The sequence below is a fragment of the Rhea americana genome, unplaced genomic scaffold, assembly GCF_003343005.1.
Source record: "Rhea americana isolate MKP2758 unplaced genomic scaffold, rheAme1 scaffold_8, whole genome shotgun sequence".
Classification (NCBI taxonomy): Eukaryota; Metazoa; Chordata; class Aves; order Rheiformes; family Rheidae; genus Rhea; species Rhea americana.
Genome location: NW_028186978.1, coordinates 2,588,544 through 2,610,106, shown reverse-complemented (window position 1 = coordinate 2,610,106; position 21,563 = coordinate 2,588,544). Strand labels below are relative to the sequence as shown.

General features: G+C 42.7%; 2 protein-coding genes across 2 annotated transcripts in view; both read left to right on the top strand.

Moving 5' to 3' along the window:
• SLAIN2 (SLAIN family member 2) overlaps window positions 1-7,373 on the top strand; it is a gene marked incomplete at its 5' end in the record, with an annotated part of 38,424 nt that extends 31,051 nt beyond the window's left edge. Inside the window, 2 exons of the mRNA XM_085322835.1 lie at window positions 3,005-3,323; window positions 4,695-7,373. Of these exons, the coding sequence (XP_085178961.1) occupies window positions 3,005-3,323; window positions 4,695-4,761 (386 nt within the window). The remainder of the gene's footprint in view (window positions 1-3,004; window positions 3,324-4,694) is intronic.
• Window positions 7,374-19,608: 12,235 nt separating this feature from the next.
• Window positions 19,609-21,563, top strand: part of SLC10A4 (solute carrier family 10 member 4) — a 4,529-nt gene continuing 2,574 nt past the window's right edge. The window contains exons 1-3 of the mRNA XM_085322834.1: window positions 19,609-19,685; window positions 19,965-20,148; window positions 20,467-20,661. Of these exons, the coding sequence (XP_085178960.1) occupies window positions 19,609-19,685; window positions 19,965-20,148; window positions 20,467-20,661 (456 nt within the window). The remainder of the gene's footprint in view (window positions 19,686-19,964; window positions 20,149-20,466; window positions 20,662-21,563) is intronic.

The window sequence follows — 21,563 nt, the reverse complement described above, 5'->3', positions numbered from 1 at the left end:
AGTTCCTTAAAATGCTGTTCATTACATAGTTTAACACCTTCACACAAAGACTTTGATGCTTTTTATCATCTTCTGTAAAACAGTTCAAAATACGTTCAAATAACAAACTCTCTACCTCACTGCAACAGATTTGTTGAGGCTTATATAGCAGTGTGGCATCAGTCAGATAATAGAGCAGCTTACTGTCTCCCATTGCCTGATCTCATCTGTTCTTTCCTATCRGTCTTAATCATCTCATAATGATGGGTATGATACAAAAACTGTATCAGAGTCAGTCCTGGTTTTGGAAAAGTGGTCGAGTCAGTATGCAGCGGTTGGCTTTGGGATGCGATCCAGCCATATGTAGCCTCAAAGCTTCCTGCTTGGTCAGGTGGTAATCACCCTGCCTATGGTCAAGGATGGGAGTCTTAGAGGGTGGGAAATCTAAATGTCATCGCTGCACAGTGCCATACATTCTTACTGTTGACAGAAATATTAATTATATCTGGGTTTAGTTGTCTAGTTTCTAAGGAGATGGGAGTTGTGTAATGTTGTTACCACAATCACTGCATGTTTTTTATTAAACRTATCAGCTCAGTACTGCATGTTGGGATAGAATATTGGATAGACTTTGACTAAGGCAGTACCTCATTCCTTGTGATCCTGTTTTATATGTTAARTAGACCAAATTGAGTTTTATTAAATATCCAAAACTGCTTTAAGACAGAATTCTTTGTGTAGAACAGAATTATGAGGCAGTTTGCCAGTGATTGCATCATGTGGACTGCTTTGGCGATCACAGCACATGAGAAGACAATTCATTCTTTTATGTCAAAGAGTGAATGCAGCTCTCAGAAATGCCTGCAATGTTGTGTTGACAGGAAACAGTTTATGAACTGATAGTTCCAGTTCGAAGTATGGCAAAATATGGCCAAGAGAAAACTGGAGAGGGGAGAGGCTTAATTTACCGGATACTTACTTTCATTAGAAAGTGACAAAATTTCTTCAGTTGTAACTTTTCATCGATTATGTTCTGTACATAAAACTTTTTTCCTGTTGCGCCTCTAAGAGCGTACTAAGCCCTTAAGCAGGCCCAAAGCTAAAATGTCTTCGGTTTTTGTATACTATTACTGCATTGCAGCTCAATTGCTAATATGATGTTATATGAGTTTCCCAGCAGGTGTAATAATGAAAAGTAGAGTAATAAAAGCTCCTGGTGCTTAAACTGTAGAATCACTTGGAAATTCTTCAGATTTGCTTACAGCAATGTTGCAGGCAATGTCACATTTTAACAACGTCTAATCATTCTTAAGCCTAGTAGGACTTCACTGCTGCTTTTGACTAGTCATTCTGCTATTAATGTTTTCCTTAATCCATCCTCTGGCTTGACCCCAASCTTTTTATTTTAAGGATTTTTATTTATTCTCCTCAGTACTTACTAACTGTCATGTATTGTTGACATCTCTATCACCTGTTTTGTCAGCTCTTCTGAGGAATGGCCTCATGCTGTGTTTGGTGTTGCKGCTTTCTGTGGAAGGGCCCTCTGGGATGATCCAAAAAGGCATTAAATCCCTCGCGATTTACATGTGTAATAAAGCACATACTAAACTTCCTAAATATCACCTATCAGGAATGACTTCAAAACACAACCTGAAAACTGCCACTTTCCCTATATCACATCTATAATCTCATTTTCCTGTCATTACTACTCTTCATTATTAGTGGCTCTAGCTTTTAAAATGATAGTAAAAGTTTTGTGAAAGACCATCTCTTTTGCTACAACCTCTGTATGCAAGTTCAGTAAATGTAAATCTGATTTTATATATTTTCCTGATTGAATCGATTGTCCAGTGTCTGCTATTACTGAATCCTACCCTAATCAGTTTGAAAAGCTGGTGATAYTCTATTTAAGTATTAGGAAGATGGATTAGTTTAAGTATTCTGTTTAGTGATACATTACGCATATTTTGAAAAGATTTCTGATACTCATGAAGAAATGTGTTTAAGCTTTGGTGTTACTGTAAGAGCTGATGTTCTTTTTGTCACTATCTTGCTATGAACATCAGTTCCGTTGTTTATTGCTAGCTCACTAATAAAAATCAGAAGTAAATTTCTAGGTATATAATAAGATCTCTTGCAGTTACACTAAYAGCATTGAGAAGAATAAATATGCTGTACAAAAAAAGTTGTTAATGGAGTACATTTGTATGTACACCTTGTATTAAGGGTTTGCACAATGGGCTGTATAGGAAGGCTAAATTTGTAAATGGATTTTTACTAGCATATAGGCTTTCCCAGAAAGGGCTTGTTGAAGGCCTGCATTTTACATACCAACTCTGATATGAAGTATTTAAATCAGACATTAGTGATACTGATAATTCAGATAATGTTTGTAAGAAGAAGGAAAGCTGTAAATTGTCATGGTTGTCTGGTTTGAGAGTCATAGCTGTATAGCCTAGTATCTTAACCTCTACAATAATTCTTGAATTTGATCATGTCATTAGGTGAATCTTAATTCAATTATTTTGGTTAAAAAGAAAAGCATAAAAGAAACATTAAGATGTGCTGCTCTCTTGACAGTTTCATCACTGAAGACTAATATGCACTTTGACTCTATTTAAAGAATATGGCACACTAGAATCCAGTATTCTTGAATATGTTCTTTTCAGGAATGGAAATCCGATTCACATGTCTTAAGCAGCTAAATTTCTCCTCAAAATGTGTTCACCTCTATTTTTTTTCTTTTTTTTGCCTTATTGGACTTATATAATAGTTAGTCTTGCTATTATTACTTGTAAATCCACATAAATACTCAGAGTAGGCAGATGGAGTGTTAGAGTTGTGATATCAAAACACATGACAAAGAGGACATCTGAATTCCTGTTTCTCATTGCTGCTTGATTGGCTGTATTCCATTATACATTCCATATTGTTTGAATTTTCATGTAAAGTCACTTCCGGTTTTTGAGTTATCACTTATACTGTATTTTCAATTTGAAAGTAACTTCTATATTTTATTTTCCAGTACCTTCTCCGAGTAAATTCCGCTCACCCGCAGCACCATCTCCCCTAGCTCTCCGACAACCAGTGAAAGCATTTAGTAACCATGGACCTGGTTCTGTTGCTTCTCCAGAAGCCACACAGCTGACACACAGTAGTTCTTCACCAGGGCCTCTTGCAGCCCAGAGTTCAGGCTTGCCGAGCCCTGCCACCAGTATTAACAGTACTACTCTTACCAGACCAGCAGGGACAGCAGGGATGAGGAGTGGTTTGCCCAGACCCAGTGCCCCTTCTACTGGGGGCATCCCAGTGCCTCGCAGCAAACTTGCACAGCCTGTTCGCAGGTGAGTATATGTCTAAGACTACCTTAATTTGAACTTTTCTTAATGAATTTTGTACACTGTTCTGCTTCTTCCTGTAGTTTGTTCTTTGACCTCAATGTCTTTGGAAACAATGGAAGTGAAGTCCTCCATCTGAAATACTTACTCATGTTTCCAAAATAGATCTGTAACATAACTTAGAGTTAAAAGGTTACTGAAATGTASCTGGCAAGTGAAAATTCACTTATATCACTGAGTAATATGTATTGAAGTTGGAAGTATTTAAGTGCCGTTTGTAATCCAGAGGTCAAGCAGTGGCAGTACAGTAGAACAGTTTCTCTCCTTTGCAGCTAGAAACTTTAAGGAGGAAGAGATATTAAGGACAGAGGAGGCCTTCATAGCATTTGTTAAACTTAACATAAAAATCAAGACAGTTAAGTTATAGGACAAAACAGAATTTTCAACTCAAACAGAATCTCTGTGCTAGGATCCAGATGTGGAAGTTGCTTAATGTCAGAGTGTTTTGGAGAACAAGCACAAGAGACTTAAGTATTAAATGGAAGGGCTGCGTGGACAGTTTATCTTCAGGAGAATCGGAAGAAAGCAATGCTTAAATTTAGAGTGTGTGCTCCTAATGCCATTGGAGGCATTGCTCATGTAGATTTTCACTGAAGGTGTCAYGTGAAAGCCAGCTGACCCAAGGAAGCAATCATCTGTGAGGAACAGTAAGCATCTAAGCATCACCTTAAATGAAGGTCTCCAGTATCACAGGATGGACAAAACAGGCATAAATAACAAAGTGGAAGGAGTTTTGTTCTGTAACGAGGGTTGGGAAGAAGAATAACAAATGACTGTCCTGCATTGTGTATGAATCTGAAAGTTAGTAAAGCAATTGTTTTTGACAGGARATCTGTAATACTAGTGAAGTGTAGTCCTAATCACAACAAATCTTACAGTAAAAAGTTTCACTTACTAAGCTATTTGGGGGGAAAGTTTACATACACAATTTAATAATRCAGTATCTGCAAACTTTTTAAAGATTTTGACATAAGTAAAATATGATAATTTAAACAAGGATTTCCCTGTTTCTGCACCACTGAAAAAATGGCCTGTTTCTCAACATCAGCAGATTAARCTTGCATTCTTATAAAGTACAATAGTAAAAAGTTTTCTGTTCATTTATGATGATGTTTGTCTGATGCTGAAGTTAATTAYCAACATACAGTATATTAAGCCTTTAACTGAAAATACTTTGATGTTTATGTTAAAATGTACTGCAGAAAGGCAAATAAGTGTGTGTTTCAATGATTTATAAAATTCTTAGGTTCTTAGGTATTKTGCATGGAGACTTGAGCATTTAAGTATGAAACTGAAATAAATCTCATTTTGTTTTAGATCATTACCTGCTCCCAAAACCTATGGCAACATGAAAGATGAGAGTTGGAAAGATGGCTGCTACTGAACTGCAAAGTTTCAGTGCTCATGGATACTTCCTCACCAGGCTAAAAGACAGCTTGATTATACAGACTGTTCAGATGTGACTTTTGGGATTTTTACAAATCCCAGACCTCTCTGTCTCTAATTAGCACAAACTGGCAGAGATTATAAAGCAGCACTTTAATGACATCTAACATCAGATGTTTGGTGATCATACAATCGCTTTTACATCGCATTTACGAAATTGCTATCAGTTCTGTTGGGTTTTTTTTCCTTGCTTGCTAGAAGTGTATCAATTTGAGCATTTATGACAGTGGCCAATGGCTGGGTAAAAACCTAACGAATGCCAAAGAAATGTCCATCTTGAAAAGCAGCAAGTATAACAGCCAACTTACTTTGTCCAAAACTTCAGTCTGTTTTAATTCAGCAGAGAGATTGGTGAATATGTACAACTGAAACAAGACTATATTAATCAGAGTTAATACTCTGATTTCAGACTGCTACAGTGCTAGTGAAACATTGACTTTAACAATTGTATAAAATTCTTGTTGGGGAAAGTGGTACGTACATCCTTCAGAAAGAATCAGATGTTACTCTGAAGGATTAAGCAGAACAGTAAATAGTAGTCATAACTTTTTTTTTTAAGTGGTAAAGGTTTGAATGTAGCAGATACACACAAATGCAATAGTATAGATTGCATCTTTCCTATGTTGATTTGATATATCAGTTTTACATGCTCTTGTAAGTTTGATTGCCAAAAGGGCTTGGTATCAGTTGTACAATCTTTCTAAACCTAAAGTTCCTTGCTCAGGAAAGATGGCCTTTGCTATTGTAGCTACATTTTTAACACATGGCTTGCTATTTGGGGAAAACTTTTTTATAGCAGGTTTCCTAAAAAGGAAAGAGCAAGTAGTACTATTAATTTGTTCTTATACCATACCACTATGCTTACAGCCTGGAACACAACTGTAAATGCTGATAGTTAATGAGAAGGAAACACAACTATGCAYTTGTAACATACAAATTCCAAGGTAAATGAGTTGTACTCTTGATGCCAAATGATATTCATTTAGGTGATGTTCCATGGTATGAGGGAGTTTACTGTATCCTATTTTTTTACTTTCATCCATTTCTTAAATTGGTTTATTTTAAATTGTAAATATTTTTACAGAAGTTATTGCCCATGTAAGTGTGTTTAAATATGTACTTTGCCTTACATATGTGTATCTGACATTACTGGTAACAGACTATGAAACCTGCTACATCTGTTTACAAACTATTAAATTCCTCTGGTGGCTCTGACTTACTCTAGCACTCGCATCTTGGTCAGAAGAACTCAATCATATATTTAGCATTTGAACCATTGCTTTCTGTTTTGGAAGATGTCATGCAAATGTTTATAACATTGTATTGGGTGGGAAGAGTGAAATGGAAGGGATTTTGTTTGAAGCTTTTTTAGCATTTCGGATGTACAGTTGATGAAATAACAGAACGTGAATGATATCTTTTGTGCAATGACTGACAAACACTAAAAGTTGGATTAGATGGTAGGTGGCCTTCAACCCCATTAGTATCAGAGTTGTGAACTGCTGGTGTACTTTGATTCCCACCACAGAGAGGATAACTAATCCTGAAATTCTAGCACTTGAATTTTAGGTCAGCATTGACATATTCCTGGATGAAAAGCCATGCAATACTACTTGAGTTGGAAGAAGCCAGATGGGAAGGAGAGGAGACGAATTTGCAGCTCTAATTACTCAAGCAGCTGTAGGCAAACTTTGGATTGACCAATGACTTCACACTCCAGACTAAGATCTATGCTGAGACTTTTAAGTCAGGGTATCAAGTATACTGTAATTCAGTAAGCTTTCAGCAGGGGTAAAGATCCCACCTTCCACCATTAGACCAGTACATACCACTGATCTAGCCGTGTGCCATTTTCTGGCACAGATGATGGATATTAGTTAGTAAATATCTCATGTACCTACTATGCAGAAGAAAGAACTAGATCAAATGTACCTATTCCTATTAAAGTCCAAATTTAAACATTTCAGCATTTTACAAAGCAATGCTGCAGTCTTCATTGAAAATAGGCAAATTTTAATTGGTGGATTCTTTTAAACAATTAACTTTTAAATCTTGAAAGTCAGTTTAGAGGAAGATATTGGGGTTTTACCATGGCTGCATCAAATTATTGTGTTCCCTTAAGTAATTCATCATTTGGATAAGTTGAGCTTAACTTCTGTAAGCGTTCTTTTCTCTGCTATTCCACTCCCCCTGAAACATAGATAACAACTTCCTGAAAAGAGAAACTGTCTGTTTACTAGAAAGCCTTTGTGCATTACCAGTTTATTGATATCAGGAAATCGTGGGGCTCCGTGTTTAGAGATATACTGCAGAAGTGTGGAAATATGGATTTGATAAACTAGTGCCTATGATTTACTTAACTTATGTTTGATATAGTAGTAAGGGTTTTATGAATGTGGATTACTTTTTGTGCCAACAGCTCGGAATTGTTGTATGTATGTAGGCAGAAAGACTTGTTCTGCTTCCAAAGTTATTTAATTTTTTGTGTTTGAATGTTTTTGTAAGTGTTAAAAGTGTAAAATATATATATAAAATATTCTTACCATAAAACACTTCCTGGGTCATTATTTTTCTAACAAACTGTTTTTAAAAAGCCTTTAGAATTTTAGAAGACTTTTTTTGTTTTGTTTTTAAGAACTGTGTCAAACTGCCAAATCCTAGACTTTAGTTCTTACACATATTTATGTACCTGCAATTACAATGTTCCAATAGTTAGCAAGATCAATACTGACCCTGTTATTCATAAATTGAGTCTAACACTGTATTTGGGTCAAAACTCTGGTRCACCATCTGCCTTTCAGTTTTACAGAATTCTTCTCGCTTCAGACCATTGAAAGAATGTTTTCAGTTTGAAAATTCTGGAATTCATTCTTACACGGATAATTGAGCAACATAAGACTGTAGCTAGTAAGCCTTCCCTAAACTATTCAGTGTAAGTTTTATCTATTTCAAATATGAATGCCTATATCTTTTGATGGATAACAAGAAGCCTTGAATATTTTTTAGGAGCGGTGTGTGGCCAACAACTCTTCTTAGCCATTGCTTTGTACTTGTGCCTTCTTCCAAGCAATATTTTATGCTTTTAGTGCTACATTCCTTTCTGTTGCCTGTTTTGACTTACATACATACAAGAAGTTTGTTTTGAACTTGGGAATTTTCTGTAATCTGCATTTTGCTGCAGAGCARTATATGCAACAGTCTGCATGTTCTGCCACACATTGATCGAATCATCAAATTACTGCCTTTATACTAAAGCTRGTTTTATTGCTTATCTACTTGACCACTGTAGTAGGTTGCAAATAATCAAACTTCACCGTTCTGAAATCTAGAACGCTTTGAGTAAGATGAGTGAAATAATTAACAAACTCCTTGCAGTTTTTTTTCTTTTTTTTTAATGCAGGTCATTATAGTGGAGATGCTACGTAACAATTTTGTAACAATAGCTCAGATGTGACAAGATATGGTAAGCGTCTTTCTCTAATGTGAATACCATCTTTTTATCATGTTGGCATTAATATAATTAAGTTTACTTCTATTTGATGTGTTACTGTTAAATGTATTTAATAAAATGTAACCACTGAGGTTCACTGTTAATTATTTATCCTATTACTATTTATATTATATATTATTTGTTTATTTTAGGGTATTTAGTAATTAAGTCCACAGATAGAAATGTTTCACCCTGTCTAGCTGTCCTATTCATATAGAGCTGGCTTCACATCTTCTAAAATCTGATCCACTCCCTCTTCCCTCATGATTTTTATTTTAGTTTAAAAATCAAACAGTTTTCTTCCCTTCTCCCCACTCCCTGAAAATAAAGAGCAGTGTCAGAATCACAGGCAAGACAATGCCCTTTCCTGATACTCTTATAGCAGATTTTTGTAACAAACTCTTCTATGTAAAACTATTATTTATAGTTAGCATCATGRTATGCCAGGACTTGAGATAGCAAAGATTATTTCTGCAGTTCCCTTATTTTGAGAGAAAATATGACAATTCCTTAGGTTTGGGTATAGAAGTGCTAGGTCATRAATTATTTGATAGTGCATTACCAATTGCAGCCTATGAGACTGTTTGCAATGGTGAAGAAAAATAAATGATAAACATGTAATGGTAAGGAGGCAGAAGGCTGCTTATGCTGACAAAGTAAAGCTGCTTATGCTGCTGAAGCTTTTGAGTGGCTGAAGAGCACCCAGTTTTGATAAATTTAAACTAATATTTTAATTCGAATATTTGAGAATAAAAGAAAAACATTGTGGAAAGCTTGTTAAATACAATAATGTATCTTTAGTTCTGCCTCTTTTGCTTGGGAAAAAAAAGACCGGTAAACTTGAATAATTTTTTTTACATTTTAAGTAAAACAGCTGCAAAGTGAGTTTCTTTGATTAAAACAGAGACACGTGTGTGCGCGCACACACACACACGCACAAAACCCTTAAGCTGCCTGACTTGGGTATTTGCCATTTTTTAGTACAAGACTGACACCTACAGGTAGTGCATGTGCAGTCTTGTTTCAGGAAGAGGAGGACACTGATGTTCAGGGTCTCTCCAGTATGGATCCTCATTTTACCACAGAACTTCAYAGTAACAAAGATGCTTTCTCCTCTGYCTAAGAGTCTTTTATTAATTCCCTRGTTACTACAGTTCTGGGTGAAGACTTGAAAGGAGCAAAGGCTCCTTTGGATTCATTTTCCATGGAATTGGTTTGTAATGGTATTTTCAGGACTGGTATGTTACACACTTGTACRGTCTATCACTGCCCTCTTTTGTGCCCACTCAGCAGAGAACACAAAATGTAGTWGTATGGATTAAACTCAGTTACAGGTCTTTGGCAGGTTAAAGGAGGAGGTAGCTAAAATGAATACCTACCAGCAAAGTGATTTTTCCACTCAGTGTGTCATGTATACCTGTTAAAAACAGCGAACTACCTAAATAAATAAATAAATAAATAAAAGTTTTAGAAATACAATTAGCTTTAAAAGTTCTTTGAACAGAATGTGCTGGGAGGAGTGAGATTCTGGATGCAGAGTTTCAGCTCACACGAGACTGAAAAACTGACTTCGCTCCTTCAGGAAATGGTAAGACTAAACAGAAGAATTTGCTAGTACTGTTGTAAGCTGAGCTCCTGACATTAATTTATACATAGGCAATAATATAACTCCATTTTCTGTTGGAAAATGGTTTTAGTATTTACAGATAAAAAGAGAGCCGTTTGTGACGGCTTTTCTCCTAGTGCGCTTGACCTCCCTTGCTTCATTAACGTCTCCCTGAAAGCTTACATCTGTTGTCAGCTACAGCAAGTGACGTTCAAAAAATAAGCATATATTAGGTGCGCGTGGTATATGTGCTGTACCGAGCTCTGAGGTCAGACAGCGAGACAGAGTATAAAACAGAAGTAGTACAAACAACTTTGTCAGACTTCAAACAAACTATTCCCTTCATGTGGTCTTTCTAGCCACTCAAAAACCCCTGAGACAAGCTACTTCCATGTTCCTCCAGCCACAAAGTTATGAGCAGAAGGAGGCAAATAACTGACATCCCAGCTTTTTCAACTCAAAAGATAATCTGGAAGGTGCTTTACTTTATGTAGTATATTTTTCAAGCTTTGTTGCACAATGCACAAATAGATGAATTGATAAAACTAGAGTCATTTCTCATGTAAATGATAACTCATTTTTGAAAATATCATTTTCAGTATGACATACTTTCCTACTAAAAATGCTTGGTGAAGTTAGGTAGTATACTGTTCTGTCCTGATCTGCATAGGCTTGCTTTTCTGCTTTCAGGGAAAGAGCACTTATAGATGCATTCAGCTGGTTTCTTCCTATAAGAAGGTCAGTTAGCATCTTTAAAACATTAGAGTGKTTTTTTAATAAAAACTCTATAGCAAAAGGAAGGTGAAAAAAGACACTATTCTCCATCTCCTTCCCCCAAAGCTGGTTATTAAAATGGAAGTAGCTCAGCAATGCCTTGACTTGAAACTCCGCGTTGCTCTCAACTGATTAAACTTATCTATGCGCATGAGAGATGTCTGAGTCGCGGCACGGGCGGCCCCTGCTCCGGCTCCCGGCCCCTCGGCTGGCGCTTGGCAGTCTGCCCCAGCCGTCCCGGGCCTCTCCGCCCGCTGAAGGGCACGAGCGCGCCAGGCTGYACGCCCAGCTACCAAAACCTTCGTTAGCTGGCCCTGCTTTATTCCCCGCGGTTAATATTACAGCATCGTTTCACGGTGCTTCTGCTGCAGGTGGGTGCCAAAACGCCCGCGGGAGAAAGCGAAGGTGGCCCAAGCCCTGCGGGGCGGGGGCGGCACCCTGGTCGGGCTGCTGSTGAGGTGAGCCGCGCTTCGGCTCTGCCGCGTAATCTCGCCGCCTCAGGCAGAGCTGTTTCTCCTTCCGAGGACTGGCGGGACAAGCGGAACGCGTGCCAGCTTAGATATTTCCTGATTCTTCTTCAAAACTGAACTTCTGCTGAAGCAGATGGTGCCATTCTGAGAGGACCGGACAAACCCTCTGMTCCTCACCCCGTTCCCACCTAAACCTGCAGTTTCCCAGATCTGTGGTTGTCCACGTCGCTCAATTTATTCACCCAAATGCTGAGCCCTGAGCGAGGTTATATAGTTCCCGTTCACCTGCTGTGACGCAGGCCAGCTAGGAAAGCCAGCGGAAACCAGTGTTAACGCTGCTTGACCCGATTTGTCTTCAACAGCGGTAATGAGGACGTCGTCCTGCCTCGCTCGCTCCGAAGGAGCGCGCGGGCCCGGGGACGGGGCAGGTGCTCTGCCACCCGGAGGAGAGGGGCAGCGAGTCACTCCAGAGCGTGCCTGTGGCACTGCGCTAAGCTGAGCTTGTGAGACCAAACGTCACGCGGCCGATGATAGCATCTACTCTGCTGAGCGCTGGCAAGTTCAAGCTGCTTTCTCCTGACCAGCATGCAGGGATTCAGCTATCTGGTGGGCTTCACACCTTTACTATTTCTCTCCCTATGAAAATATGTAGTCCAGTATAAACTACTAGCGTTTTTGAGTGGGGGGGGGCCTAGAACTAATTTGCAAGCATTTTACGAGCCATTTTACGTGCAAGCACGTGCTCGCCGGCTGTCAACGCCAAGCTTCGTGCCTAACGGCCCTGTGGCAGGAGAGGACCAGGACAGCACACTGCTCCCGCTCCCAAATAACTAACTTACCACCTGCCAGTGGGGGCTTGCTGCTGCGTAACAGGGGCTACTGATTTCTAACCTTCATTTGCTCCACTTCAGCACAGACGTGACTTGAACTCAGACCTCCTCCACCTGGACTGAGCGTATCACTYGCAGACGTGGAGTACAAAAAATAGTCGGTCGCCTTATTGGTCTCAAAACACATGACTTGCAGTGGGTATTGCACTCTGTTTCACCCATTTCTAACCAACCCACCCATCCCAGGCAATTCCTCTGTGTCCTTCTGCATCCTCTTCATTTCGAAGGTAACTAAATAACATTCATTACCAAGGCAATTCACTGAAGTCTGCCCACCAACAACCTCCTCCCAGACCCAAATGTCCCTTTTTTCCCAGGCAGCCGCCCCCCCCCCCACCATTGCCTTCTTTTTTTTGTSCTTTGCATTTCTTAGCCATCTTCACATCTTCCTCAAGTTAACTACTTTTATAATTTTATTACTATTCAATTGGATTAAATATACTAAAACTATTTAATSCAGAAGTCAGTTATTTTATTAAGGAGCTATTTTGCTAATCAAACATGGTTTAGTGGTATTAATAATAATGTGGGCATTAGATGCCATGGTGAGCTTTGCAGCATTAAAAACAGGTAATTACATTTATAGGTCATTTTTGCACTCTGTTTTAGCCATTCTATTTTACTGCCTTTCGTGCTTTTTTTTTTCCCTGTCTTCTAAATATTTCTTTCTTTCTTTTCTTTTGTTTGGATCTCCTCTGTCGAGCAGTACRGCTCCATCATCCAGACACTAGAGGGTGGTCTTGCTTTCTTTGCCGTTTTCACCATGAAGCTACCTATAGTTCAAATCACAGCGTCTTCCTGAAGTTACGCAAAGTTGTTCATAGCCATCACAAAGTCCAGAGTGAATTTAACAGCTATGTTTATGTCAGGAAAGCTCAGTGCTGAGGGACGGTACAGCAGTCCAAGGCAGGCCGTTAAAAAAAAAAAAAAAAAAAAAAAAAAAAAAAAAAAAAAAAAAAAAAAAAAAACCTTATAAAAAAAAAAAAAAAAAAAAAAAAATCACCTTGCACATAGAGGGTACGTAGCCTTATCCAAGACAGGAAAGATAAATATTGAGTATCTTTTCCAACCCTTTACCATTAAGTCCTAGAAGTGACAGATTATACCAAAAATTAAAAATGACTGCTTATCTCTCACAGTTGGTATTTTAGCCTTGTTGACTACATTTTCAGATTTGGGACAACAACTGTTTCCCTTTTTTTGTTTCATACATATCACAGAGTCTGAAATACCCTGTTAGACTTAGGCCAGTGTCAGCTAGACTCAAACCTTCTGAAATATTTAACTTCTTTATTTTGATAAAAATCTTCCCTCTAGTCTTGGTTTATTAACTAAATGTTTAGCATCATGCAGCATAATCTCAGGACTGCAGGATTTTTTTTTTAAGAGCTTATATTGACTAATTCATACAGCTGGTGTGAATTACTTAAGAAGCACGTCCTTGTCTCCTTCGCACTGCAGGTCCACCTGCAAGAAATTCAGTGGGAATGGCTTAGCTGGTGATCCGTGTTTTCGCCCACGTATCTCATCACTGGGCAGCGATCCCAGGAGCAGAAAGGAAGCCCTCCAGGACGAGTCTTGCCCAAAGCCGTCCGGGTAGGGGAGCCCTGTGCAGGACCTGCGCCGGGGATGGAGAGTGGGATAACAGAGCRTCCAGGTCCCGCAGCAAATGCAGAAACTCCTCTCACAGCGAACTAATCCTTGTTTAAACTCACAATCCAGAAGCCTTATCAAAACCAGGTCCCCAAACGCTAAAAGTGCTAGATAAAAACAACTGCATGAGGGTCCTTGTCCTTCCCCAAAGACCTTTTCTCAAATGCAAGGCTACAGCAGTAACATGATCGTCCTCATTTGCAGCCACAGAAATAGAACAGAGAGATTAATCCATTTGCTCACAATCACAGTGGAAAAGCCACACACTGGAGCCCAATGTCTTGAGCACTAGCTGGTACCTTACTCCAAAGGCTACAAAAATAATTCTTTTAAGCACATACAGTGTTATCACTTCATCAGGAAAAAAAAAAAAAAAAAAAAAAAAAAGGTCTATGCTGGGAACTGTGTTTCTACAACTAAAACCCATCAATTTTCAGTTGTTTCTTGCACAACAAGTATCTGAGCAGCATTGATGAAACCCTCAGTAGGGGATGGCCTTAAGCCATGCGCCACTGCTTTACATCTCTATAAGCACTTACGAATTTTACTCACATAGACCATCCGYAGCAAGAAAGACTTGCTGTTTTCTTGCAGCAAGCACCAGGAACAAGCTATCATAGGGATTTCATTGCAATGGCTTTAAATTATCTGTGTTTGCAACACACCAAGGCTCTCTCACAGGTCTTGCTGCTCTCTGTCCCTGCAGCATGCTTGCACTCACATTTAAGGATGCCTGTCATTTTCTTTTCAAATTCAAGAGAGACCGTGATTTCAGCGGGATCAAAACTGAACCTTTCCTAGGAAATGAAAGATACTATCCAAGAACAAGGGGGCTAGATTTCTAGAAGTAAGTAACTAAAAGCTCAATTGTCAGGGCATAACGAATGGTAAGAGCAGTTGGACAACRCCTGACACGCTGAGCACTAAAATCCAAAATGCAAATTCCACTGACGTTTCTCAGACGCTCCCGCGACTGAACCCCTGCTGCAGTTCCCGCTGCACCTGGACTGCTGCTGCCTGGCCGACACAATGTGAATATTGGTACCGTGCGAAGAGATCGGCTCCCCCAGCGCCGCTCGCCCACAAGTGCTGCTCCAGGCTGGTGTTCTGGGCGGGCAAGGAGCAGGCTCCCGGGAAGGCTACTGGGCACAAGGGGTTTGGAGGCCGGCCACGGCCTGAGCCCTGAGTCCTACAGCAGCCCAGCTCTCCCACACTGGTCCAGAGAAMGCAAAGTGGGAAACCAAGCACCTGCCCGGCAGTTCTGTGGCGACAGCACTTCTACTTTAATTAAAAATAATACATAAAATAAATTTATATGTAATAAATGTAATACATTTAAATAAATAACAATAATATTTCTAATGTTTTTATTTTTCATATTATTGTGGACTGAATAAAGGTAACAAGCTCTAAAGGCAGCAGATCTATACGTGTTCTGCTGATCTTTTTTTTTTTTTTTCTTGAATTCTTTCATTCTGAAATAAAGCGCTAGGGGCCTTTCAATTCCTTCCTCTGAACATCCAGTCTTCAAACAGTTCTGTCCTAAGTACGTATTTGGAGGCAGTATGCAAAATGCCAGGGTAATAAAATTCACAAGAAGTTCAGGTCACCGCCTGCGGTTCTGCGCTGTGAACTTCTTCTGACATTTCTGGCTTAGTCAGAGATCTGAGCCTTGACCTGCTGTCAGGAGCTACCAGTGTCAACGTAGTTATGCCAGAAAAAGACACGGAGTTTTATCAACACAGCTTTTTAAATTCACGGCTGGTGTTGGTTTTCTTCATAGACCAGACCAACCAGCATTCCTGCAAGGCATTGGAGAAGCAGGTAGCACAAGCCCAGAGGGAGCTTGCAAGGGTCACCTGGTCCCACCATCACACCACATGGAGGGGCAACCTGGTCCCACCATCACATCACTTGCAGGGGCCACCTGGTCCCACCATCACACCACATGGAAGGGCCACCTGGTCCCACTATCACACCACATGGAGGGGCAACCTGGGCCCATCATCACACCACTTGTGGGGGCCACCTGGTCCCACCATCACACCACATGGAAGGGCCACCTGGTCCCACCATCACATCACTTGCAGGGGCCACCTGGTCCCCCCCACCAAAGCAGCATCAGCAGTTACAGCTCACTCAGAGACGCTTGCTCAACCTTTCCCGAGAGACCTCCGCAGCCCCCCAGGCGATCTCTTTCCTGGCTTCAATACCATTACTTTCACTTGCCCCATCAATATGCAACCTAAATCTCTCTTACAGTTGTTTAAACCTTTTGTATCCCTGTGTACTTGTCGGGCTATTTTCCAAAGCTACTTCCATTTATTTTCTAGTCTCTGATTGCTTATACCCTGAAGCAGCTGAACATACCTCCTAGGTTGGACACTTTTAGCAGATGTTGCAGGCAGAGACAGCAGAAATGTTCAGGAATATTTTATGTCCTGAAAAATATGGCTTCAGACCAAATTTGTGATAGGTTCATTAACACCTTGACCAAAGAAAATAAAATTGGAAAGTAAAAATGTAAAAAAAAAAAAAAAATACATTTAATTTAAAAATTGGCATAGTTTAGAAAGACTAAAAAAGCACAAAGACTAATGTAACGTTTTAGTAGATCCAACTTTTTTGATAGCTTTGATTTTACCGTAAAACTGATTTTTTTTAATCCAGCCTGACCTAAAAATGACCTTTTTTTTTTTTTTTGGTCTGATTTTGGCTGCCAAGCAAGAATATCCATTTGTGTGCCCAGCAGCTGACCGCGGAGAGTGTCGATGTGCCCGTCGGTGCCTCCCAGCAGACCACGGCCGGGTTTGGACCCGCAAGGGTTCCCGCCGGTCTCCCTGCCTGCCCTCTTGTCTAACACGGGCACCGTGCACTTCGGCCTGTTATTCCCACGTCCAAGTCCCGGTTAGCACCGACCGGGTAGAATAACGTCATTAACGCGGATCCGGAAGATAACCAGTGGCAGCAAATCAGTCTGCGCTTCGGCTACAGGTAATCAGAGGCTACGGCCAAGTCTTCCAGGAACCTCACCTCGGACACGTCAAACAGACTGGCAACCTTTCACTCTAAGGCGAATTCTCCAAATTCAAACAATCTTGTAGCATTTTAAACATTCAAACAATTTCATAGCATTTAAAATATTTTAATTTATCAAAATTATTTTTAAAGATGAGACCTCCAAAAAAAAAAAGACACTATTTTCAACTGTCGGGATAGCAGACACCACGAGCAGGAAAAAGATATCACTCCGTGCTTGGTACAGGGCATTCTGCATACAGAGCCCAAAAAGGAAAGAAAATATTTTGTTGATTAGGACATTCATCTTCCTGGCAAATCCAAAATCCAGAGTATCTATATCATAGATTCAAAACCAAGTGGATTCTTTAGGTCATTAGAAAAGTCTCACAGCATTAGAAGTGCATGTATACGCACTGTCTCAAGATTATTTCCATGAGATTAATATATAACATTAACATTATGCAAGACCAGTGTTAAGAGATTATTACTATGATGTTTGAGATTTACTTCCTCCCATTTGTCTGAGACATTACTTCGTAGATAGATTTCTTTTAACAAGAAATTTTTTAGGTACTAGTGCACCTATTTCAGAGTTTGTCTTGGGCTTGTTTATCCATTATGGACATAACATATATCCATTTTTATTATTTTTTTTAATTGGCAGCAGGACAAGGAGCATTTTTATTCTATGCTTTCACAGCTTCTAACACAGCGTCTTAGTCCACACCGATGAACCTTAGATGCAGCAATATAAATAATGGTAACTGAGTGCAAAGATTTTTTTGTGCAACCTGAGAGGGAACATCAGTGTTATTAACTGTTATCCTTCCCATGGGGACGCACCGCTGACATCTCTTTTAATATGAAGAAAGCTTTGGCTGGAGAGGGATGTAATTTGTCTTTGGAGTGTCCTTCTTCAATTAAATTCTCGCAATTTAAAGCAAACACTGCTTATTAAATTTATTTCCGTGCTTTTTCAGAAATAAACTATTCTGTGGGACATCAGGGTCTGTGTGTTATTTACTCTGATCTGGCACTTCTTTGCAAAAACAAAAATATAGATTTTTATAGCCACATAACTACATTTGTGTCACCTACCCCCTTTTCACGGCACTTGATTTATGTCCCCAAGCCTGATCACGTTCTTCCCCAGGAAATTAAGAGCTGGCTGGGAGCCTCGATGGGAGCTGGACGCCTGCAAACTCAGCTGGACCCGGCAGACGCGTCCTAAAGCACCATCGCCTCCCGGGTYGCGTGCGGGAAGCCGCAGCTGCCAGCCCCTTCCCCGCAGCCGGAGGGGCGGGCGGGCGCCCCGCACGTCGCCACGCGGACGGGCCCCGCGCTCCCCGGAGCGGCCGGGGGCAGCGCGCGGCGGAGACCCCCGCGCTCACCCGCGCCTCGGGGTGATTTTCCGTAGCGCGGCGGTCGGCCAGGCAGCTCTTCGTCTCACTTTTCGAAGGATGACGAGGCAGCTTTGAACGCTTGGGTCTGGCTGTGAATTGCTGCAACATGGTGATCTGCATAGCGCTGTGCCAATTTGTTGATTAATGGACTTTTTTTTAAAAATAAACGTGGGGGAACTCCAAGTACAGGAGCAAGGTTTTTTTATACTACTTTCTGCCCTCTGTGGCGGACGCGGAAAGAACCGACCGGCGGACGTGCGCTTTGCTGCAGAGCCCCTCCGACCGCCCCGAGCGGCGCGGCCGAGTGACAGGGCTCGAGCTGCTGCCTTCAGCTCGCGCCGGGACTCCTGCCCCCCGCGCCGCTTCGGTTTAACAGAAAGCGAGAGGTTGCGAACGGCAGAGCACCCTCTCAAGGGARGGATAAACGCAGAGGAGAGACGGGAGCCGCACGGAAGTATAATTTGGAAGAACAACCCGAGGAGGAAGGGGGCTGCATCTCCATGGATGGAGAAGTCAAAAAGGTGCCAGGGAAGAGGAGCTGCAGGAGGCTCCTGGTAGAGGAGCCCCTTGTCGGTGGGCTAGGGACGAACCGAGGGGAAACCCACCGCCCTCGGGCGCTTTCCACCTAAGCGGCACAACTCTCTCCTTCCACTCTGCCTGCTAAACCAGACAAACTGCCTCACCCTCAGGGGTGCTCAGGACTTAAGCAATGAGTAACGGGCATAGGCATTGCATGCACTGCACCAAAAGGGACCCCGGGACCACAGGGTTTTCCCCCACGTCTCTCCCGCCCAGCAGCATCTCAGCTCCCCCTGACCCCACAGCTGGGGATGGGGCTCTGGAAAGCGGCTTGGGGAAGCGGCGCCCTGGTGACACATCCCACCGCCGCAGCGGCGCTTCCCAGGGGCAGCGGAGCGCTCCGTCAGGAAACCCCCCACCGCGGCCGGCCACGTCTGAGAGCCAGCGCCCCGCGGGCCACCTCCTCTCACGGGGCAGACACCACCTGCACCCCACAAAGTAGAGGAACCGGACAAAACGATGTGACGTACAGAAGACAGACTGGCAGGAGCCCAAACCATGTGGGATCACGGGATACACCTTAAGGAATATTTCAATCTAAGACAACTACCGCAAGGAGTTTTTTTTCAGGGCAAGTGAGTACTATTCTATTGAATCTTAAATTTTATTTATTTTATTTCTATCCATAACCTACCCACACAGCAATTACAGTAGAAACAAGGTTACATGTCCTGTGGAAGTCAGGACCTACTACAGCTAGACCTCATCTGAACTTCAGTTTCCCAGCAGTATTTGGTCCCCATCTTTTTAACAACACCTCCACTTAAAGAGCTGACTGAAAGCTCACCGTCCTCCAGGACTGTCCTCCAGGGGCTTCTCTTCCTCTGCAAACCCCCGGCACAACTCKACAAATCAGCCCGCGCTGACATACACAGAGCCAAGGAATGACTTACGGGCCGATGACGACATCCTACAGCAGCTGTGAGCTCCACCATTTCCTGCAGAAATATTATTACAAAATATGCGACAAACCGGAGTAGGAGGAAAGGAGAACACTGGGCATCGACAGCACTATTTTCTCTTCCGTTACCACTATTTAATATATCCTGGATATCAACTTGAGATGGGAAAAGAGGGAAAAGAGAGGGTGGATACCTTTTGGCTTTGGTAATTATGGTAACGTGGTAATTATTATTTCCCTTTGGTAATTACGTGTTGATTCAGGTTTACTGCAGCGTACGTGCCGTGTGAGCCCACACCGCCTTTCAGCCAGCTGTTGCTAAACTACTTAACATCACTCCGGACTGAACTCCAGACCGGGCTTCGACGACGACGCGTGGCGAAAGCCTGAAGCAACGTGGACGGACCACGACCGTGCCCCGCGGCAGGCCCAGCCCTCTCTCGCTGTCCCCTCCGGGCGTGAGAACATGCCCATCGCCGCCGCCGGCGGGAGCGCTTGCTGCAGGGGCGATCAGCGGAGCACCGCAACTAGATTTAGAGTCAGCATTACAYGAAATCGTAGGTAAATCTGAAGTAAAAACGAGTGCCGTTTCCCTGAAGTTAATGATACTGTTCTTGTTTAAACCAAGAATTAATCCTGAATTTCCATTCTTGCTATAGGTGATAAATTTTAAGGAAAATCTTACGAGGTCTGAATTTGTTACAGTGCATTTGCTTTGTTCTCCCATGAGAAATGGCAGAGTTAAAAGCCCCCTGGAAACGAAGTCTACACCGAGGGGGCCTGCTCTGGGCCCCAAAACAGGGCGCACTGTCACTAGATTTGCCGCACATGCATAAAAATATCTTCCTCCGAACAGTCCTGCTCCAGGGGGCAGTTTGGGGAGCGATGCGGGCGGCTAAGGCCGGCGCTGCCCTCGCCCCCGTCACGCTTCGCTGCTCCGCACGGCCGGCGGTGGGGAAACGGGGCCGTCGCCACCGACACAGCGGGGCCTGCACGACTGGCCAAGCAGCTCCGTGGTTTGAAGCAAAGCCTGGGCTGCACGAAAAGGGAGGTAACACGCGGTAGCGGTCATGCTTTAAGAAGCATAATAAATAAGCCATCCATATTTTTCTGCACATGCAGATCTTTAAACTGTTTAAGTCCAAAGAACCGTTTCAGCTCGGAAAGCCACCAAACGTTGCCCTGCACGACCACGCCACCTGCGAGCRCGCGCAGCCCGGCAGTGCGCCCGGGGTCCCATCTGCTCGCCTAACCCGGCTGACTCGGCCCCCCAGCGCTCTCCTTAACCTCACGACGAGGAAACAAAACCAGGCAGAACAAAGCTCAAGACGGTGCATTTTGGCAAAGCTAGGGTCCTGGTGATCAAAACCACTGCTTGTATCCCCTATGTTCACCTGGATTTTGAGTGATAATTACAGCAAATAGGYGTTCTATCTTTTGTTCTATGGAGTCACTAATAATTTGTACTGGAATATTGGGAAAGCCTAAAATTTCCCTCTAAGAAATTACTGAGAAACTTGCTACCAGCGGGTGCTGCAGGGGAGCTGAGCAGTCAGGGAGGCCTCTGCGGGCGATCCGGGGCTGAGACCACGATGCTCCCTCCGAGCAGGGCTGCAGCCGTGGCTCCGGAGCCGGAGGGTGGCTGAGCGCGGGGACAGCTCGTCCCGCCCGCCCGCGGCGGCCGCAAGCCCCGGGGCGAAGGCAGAAAGGCCAGGGGTGCAAAGGGGGAGCCCCGGGCGTCGCGTGGCTCCCCGGGGTCCCGTGCCCTCCGGCCCAGGGGGAGGTGGCCACCAAGGCTTCCCGCGGCCCCTCGCTGTCGGAGCAGCAAGGCGAGATGCCACCGTCGAGCGAGAAACGCTACGTGGCAGGGGAGCGGCGGCCGCGGTCAGCAGCCCGCACCCCGGCGCCCTCCGCCGCGCCGCCGGCAGCCCCCCGCCTCCCGCAGCCCCCCGG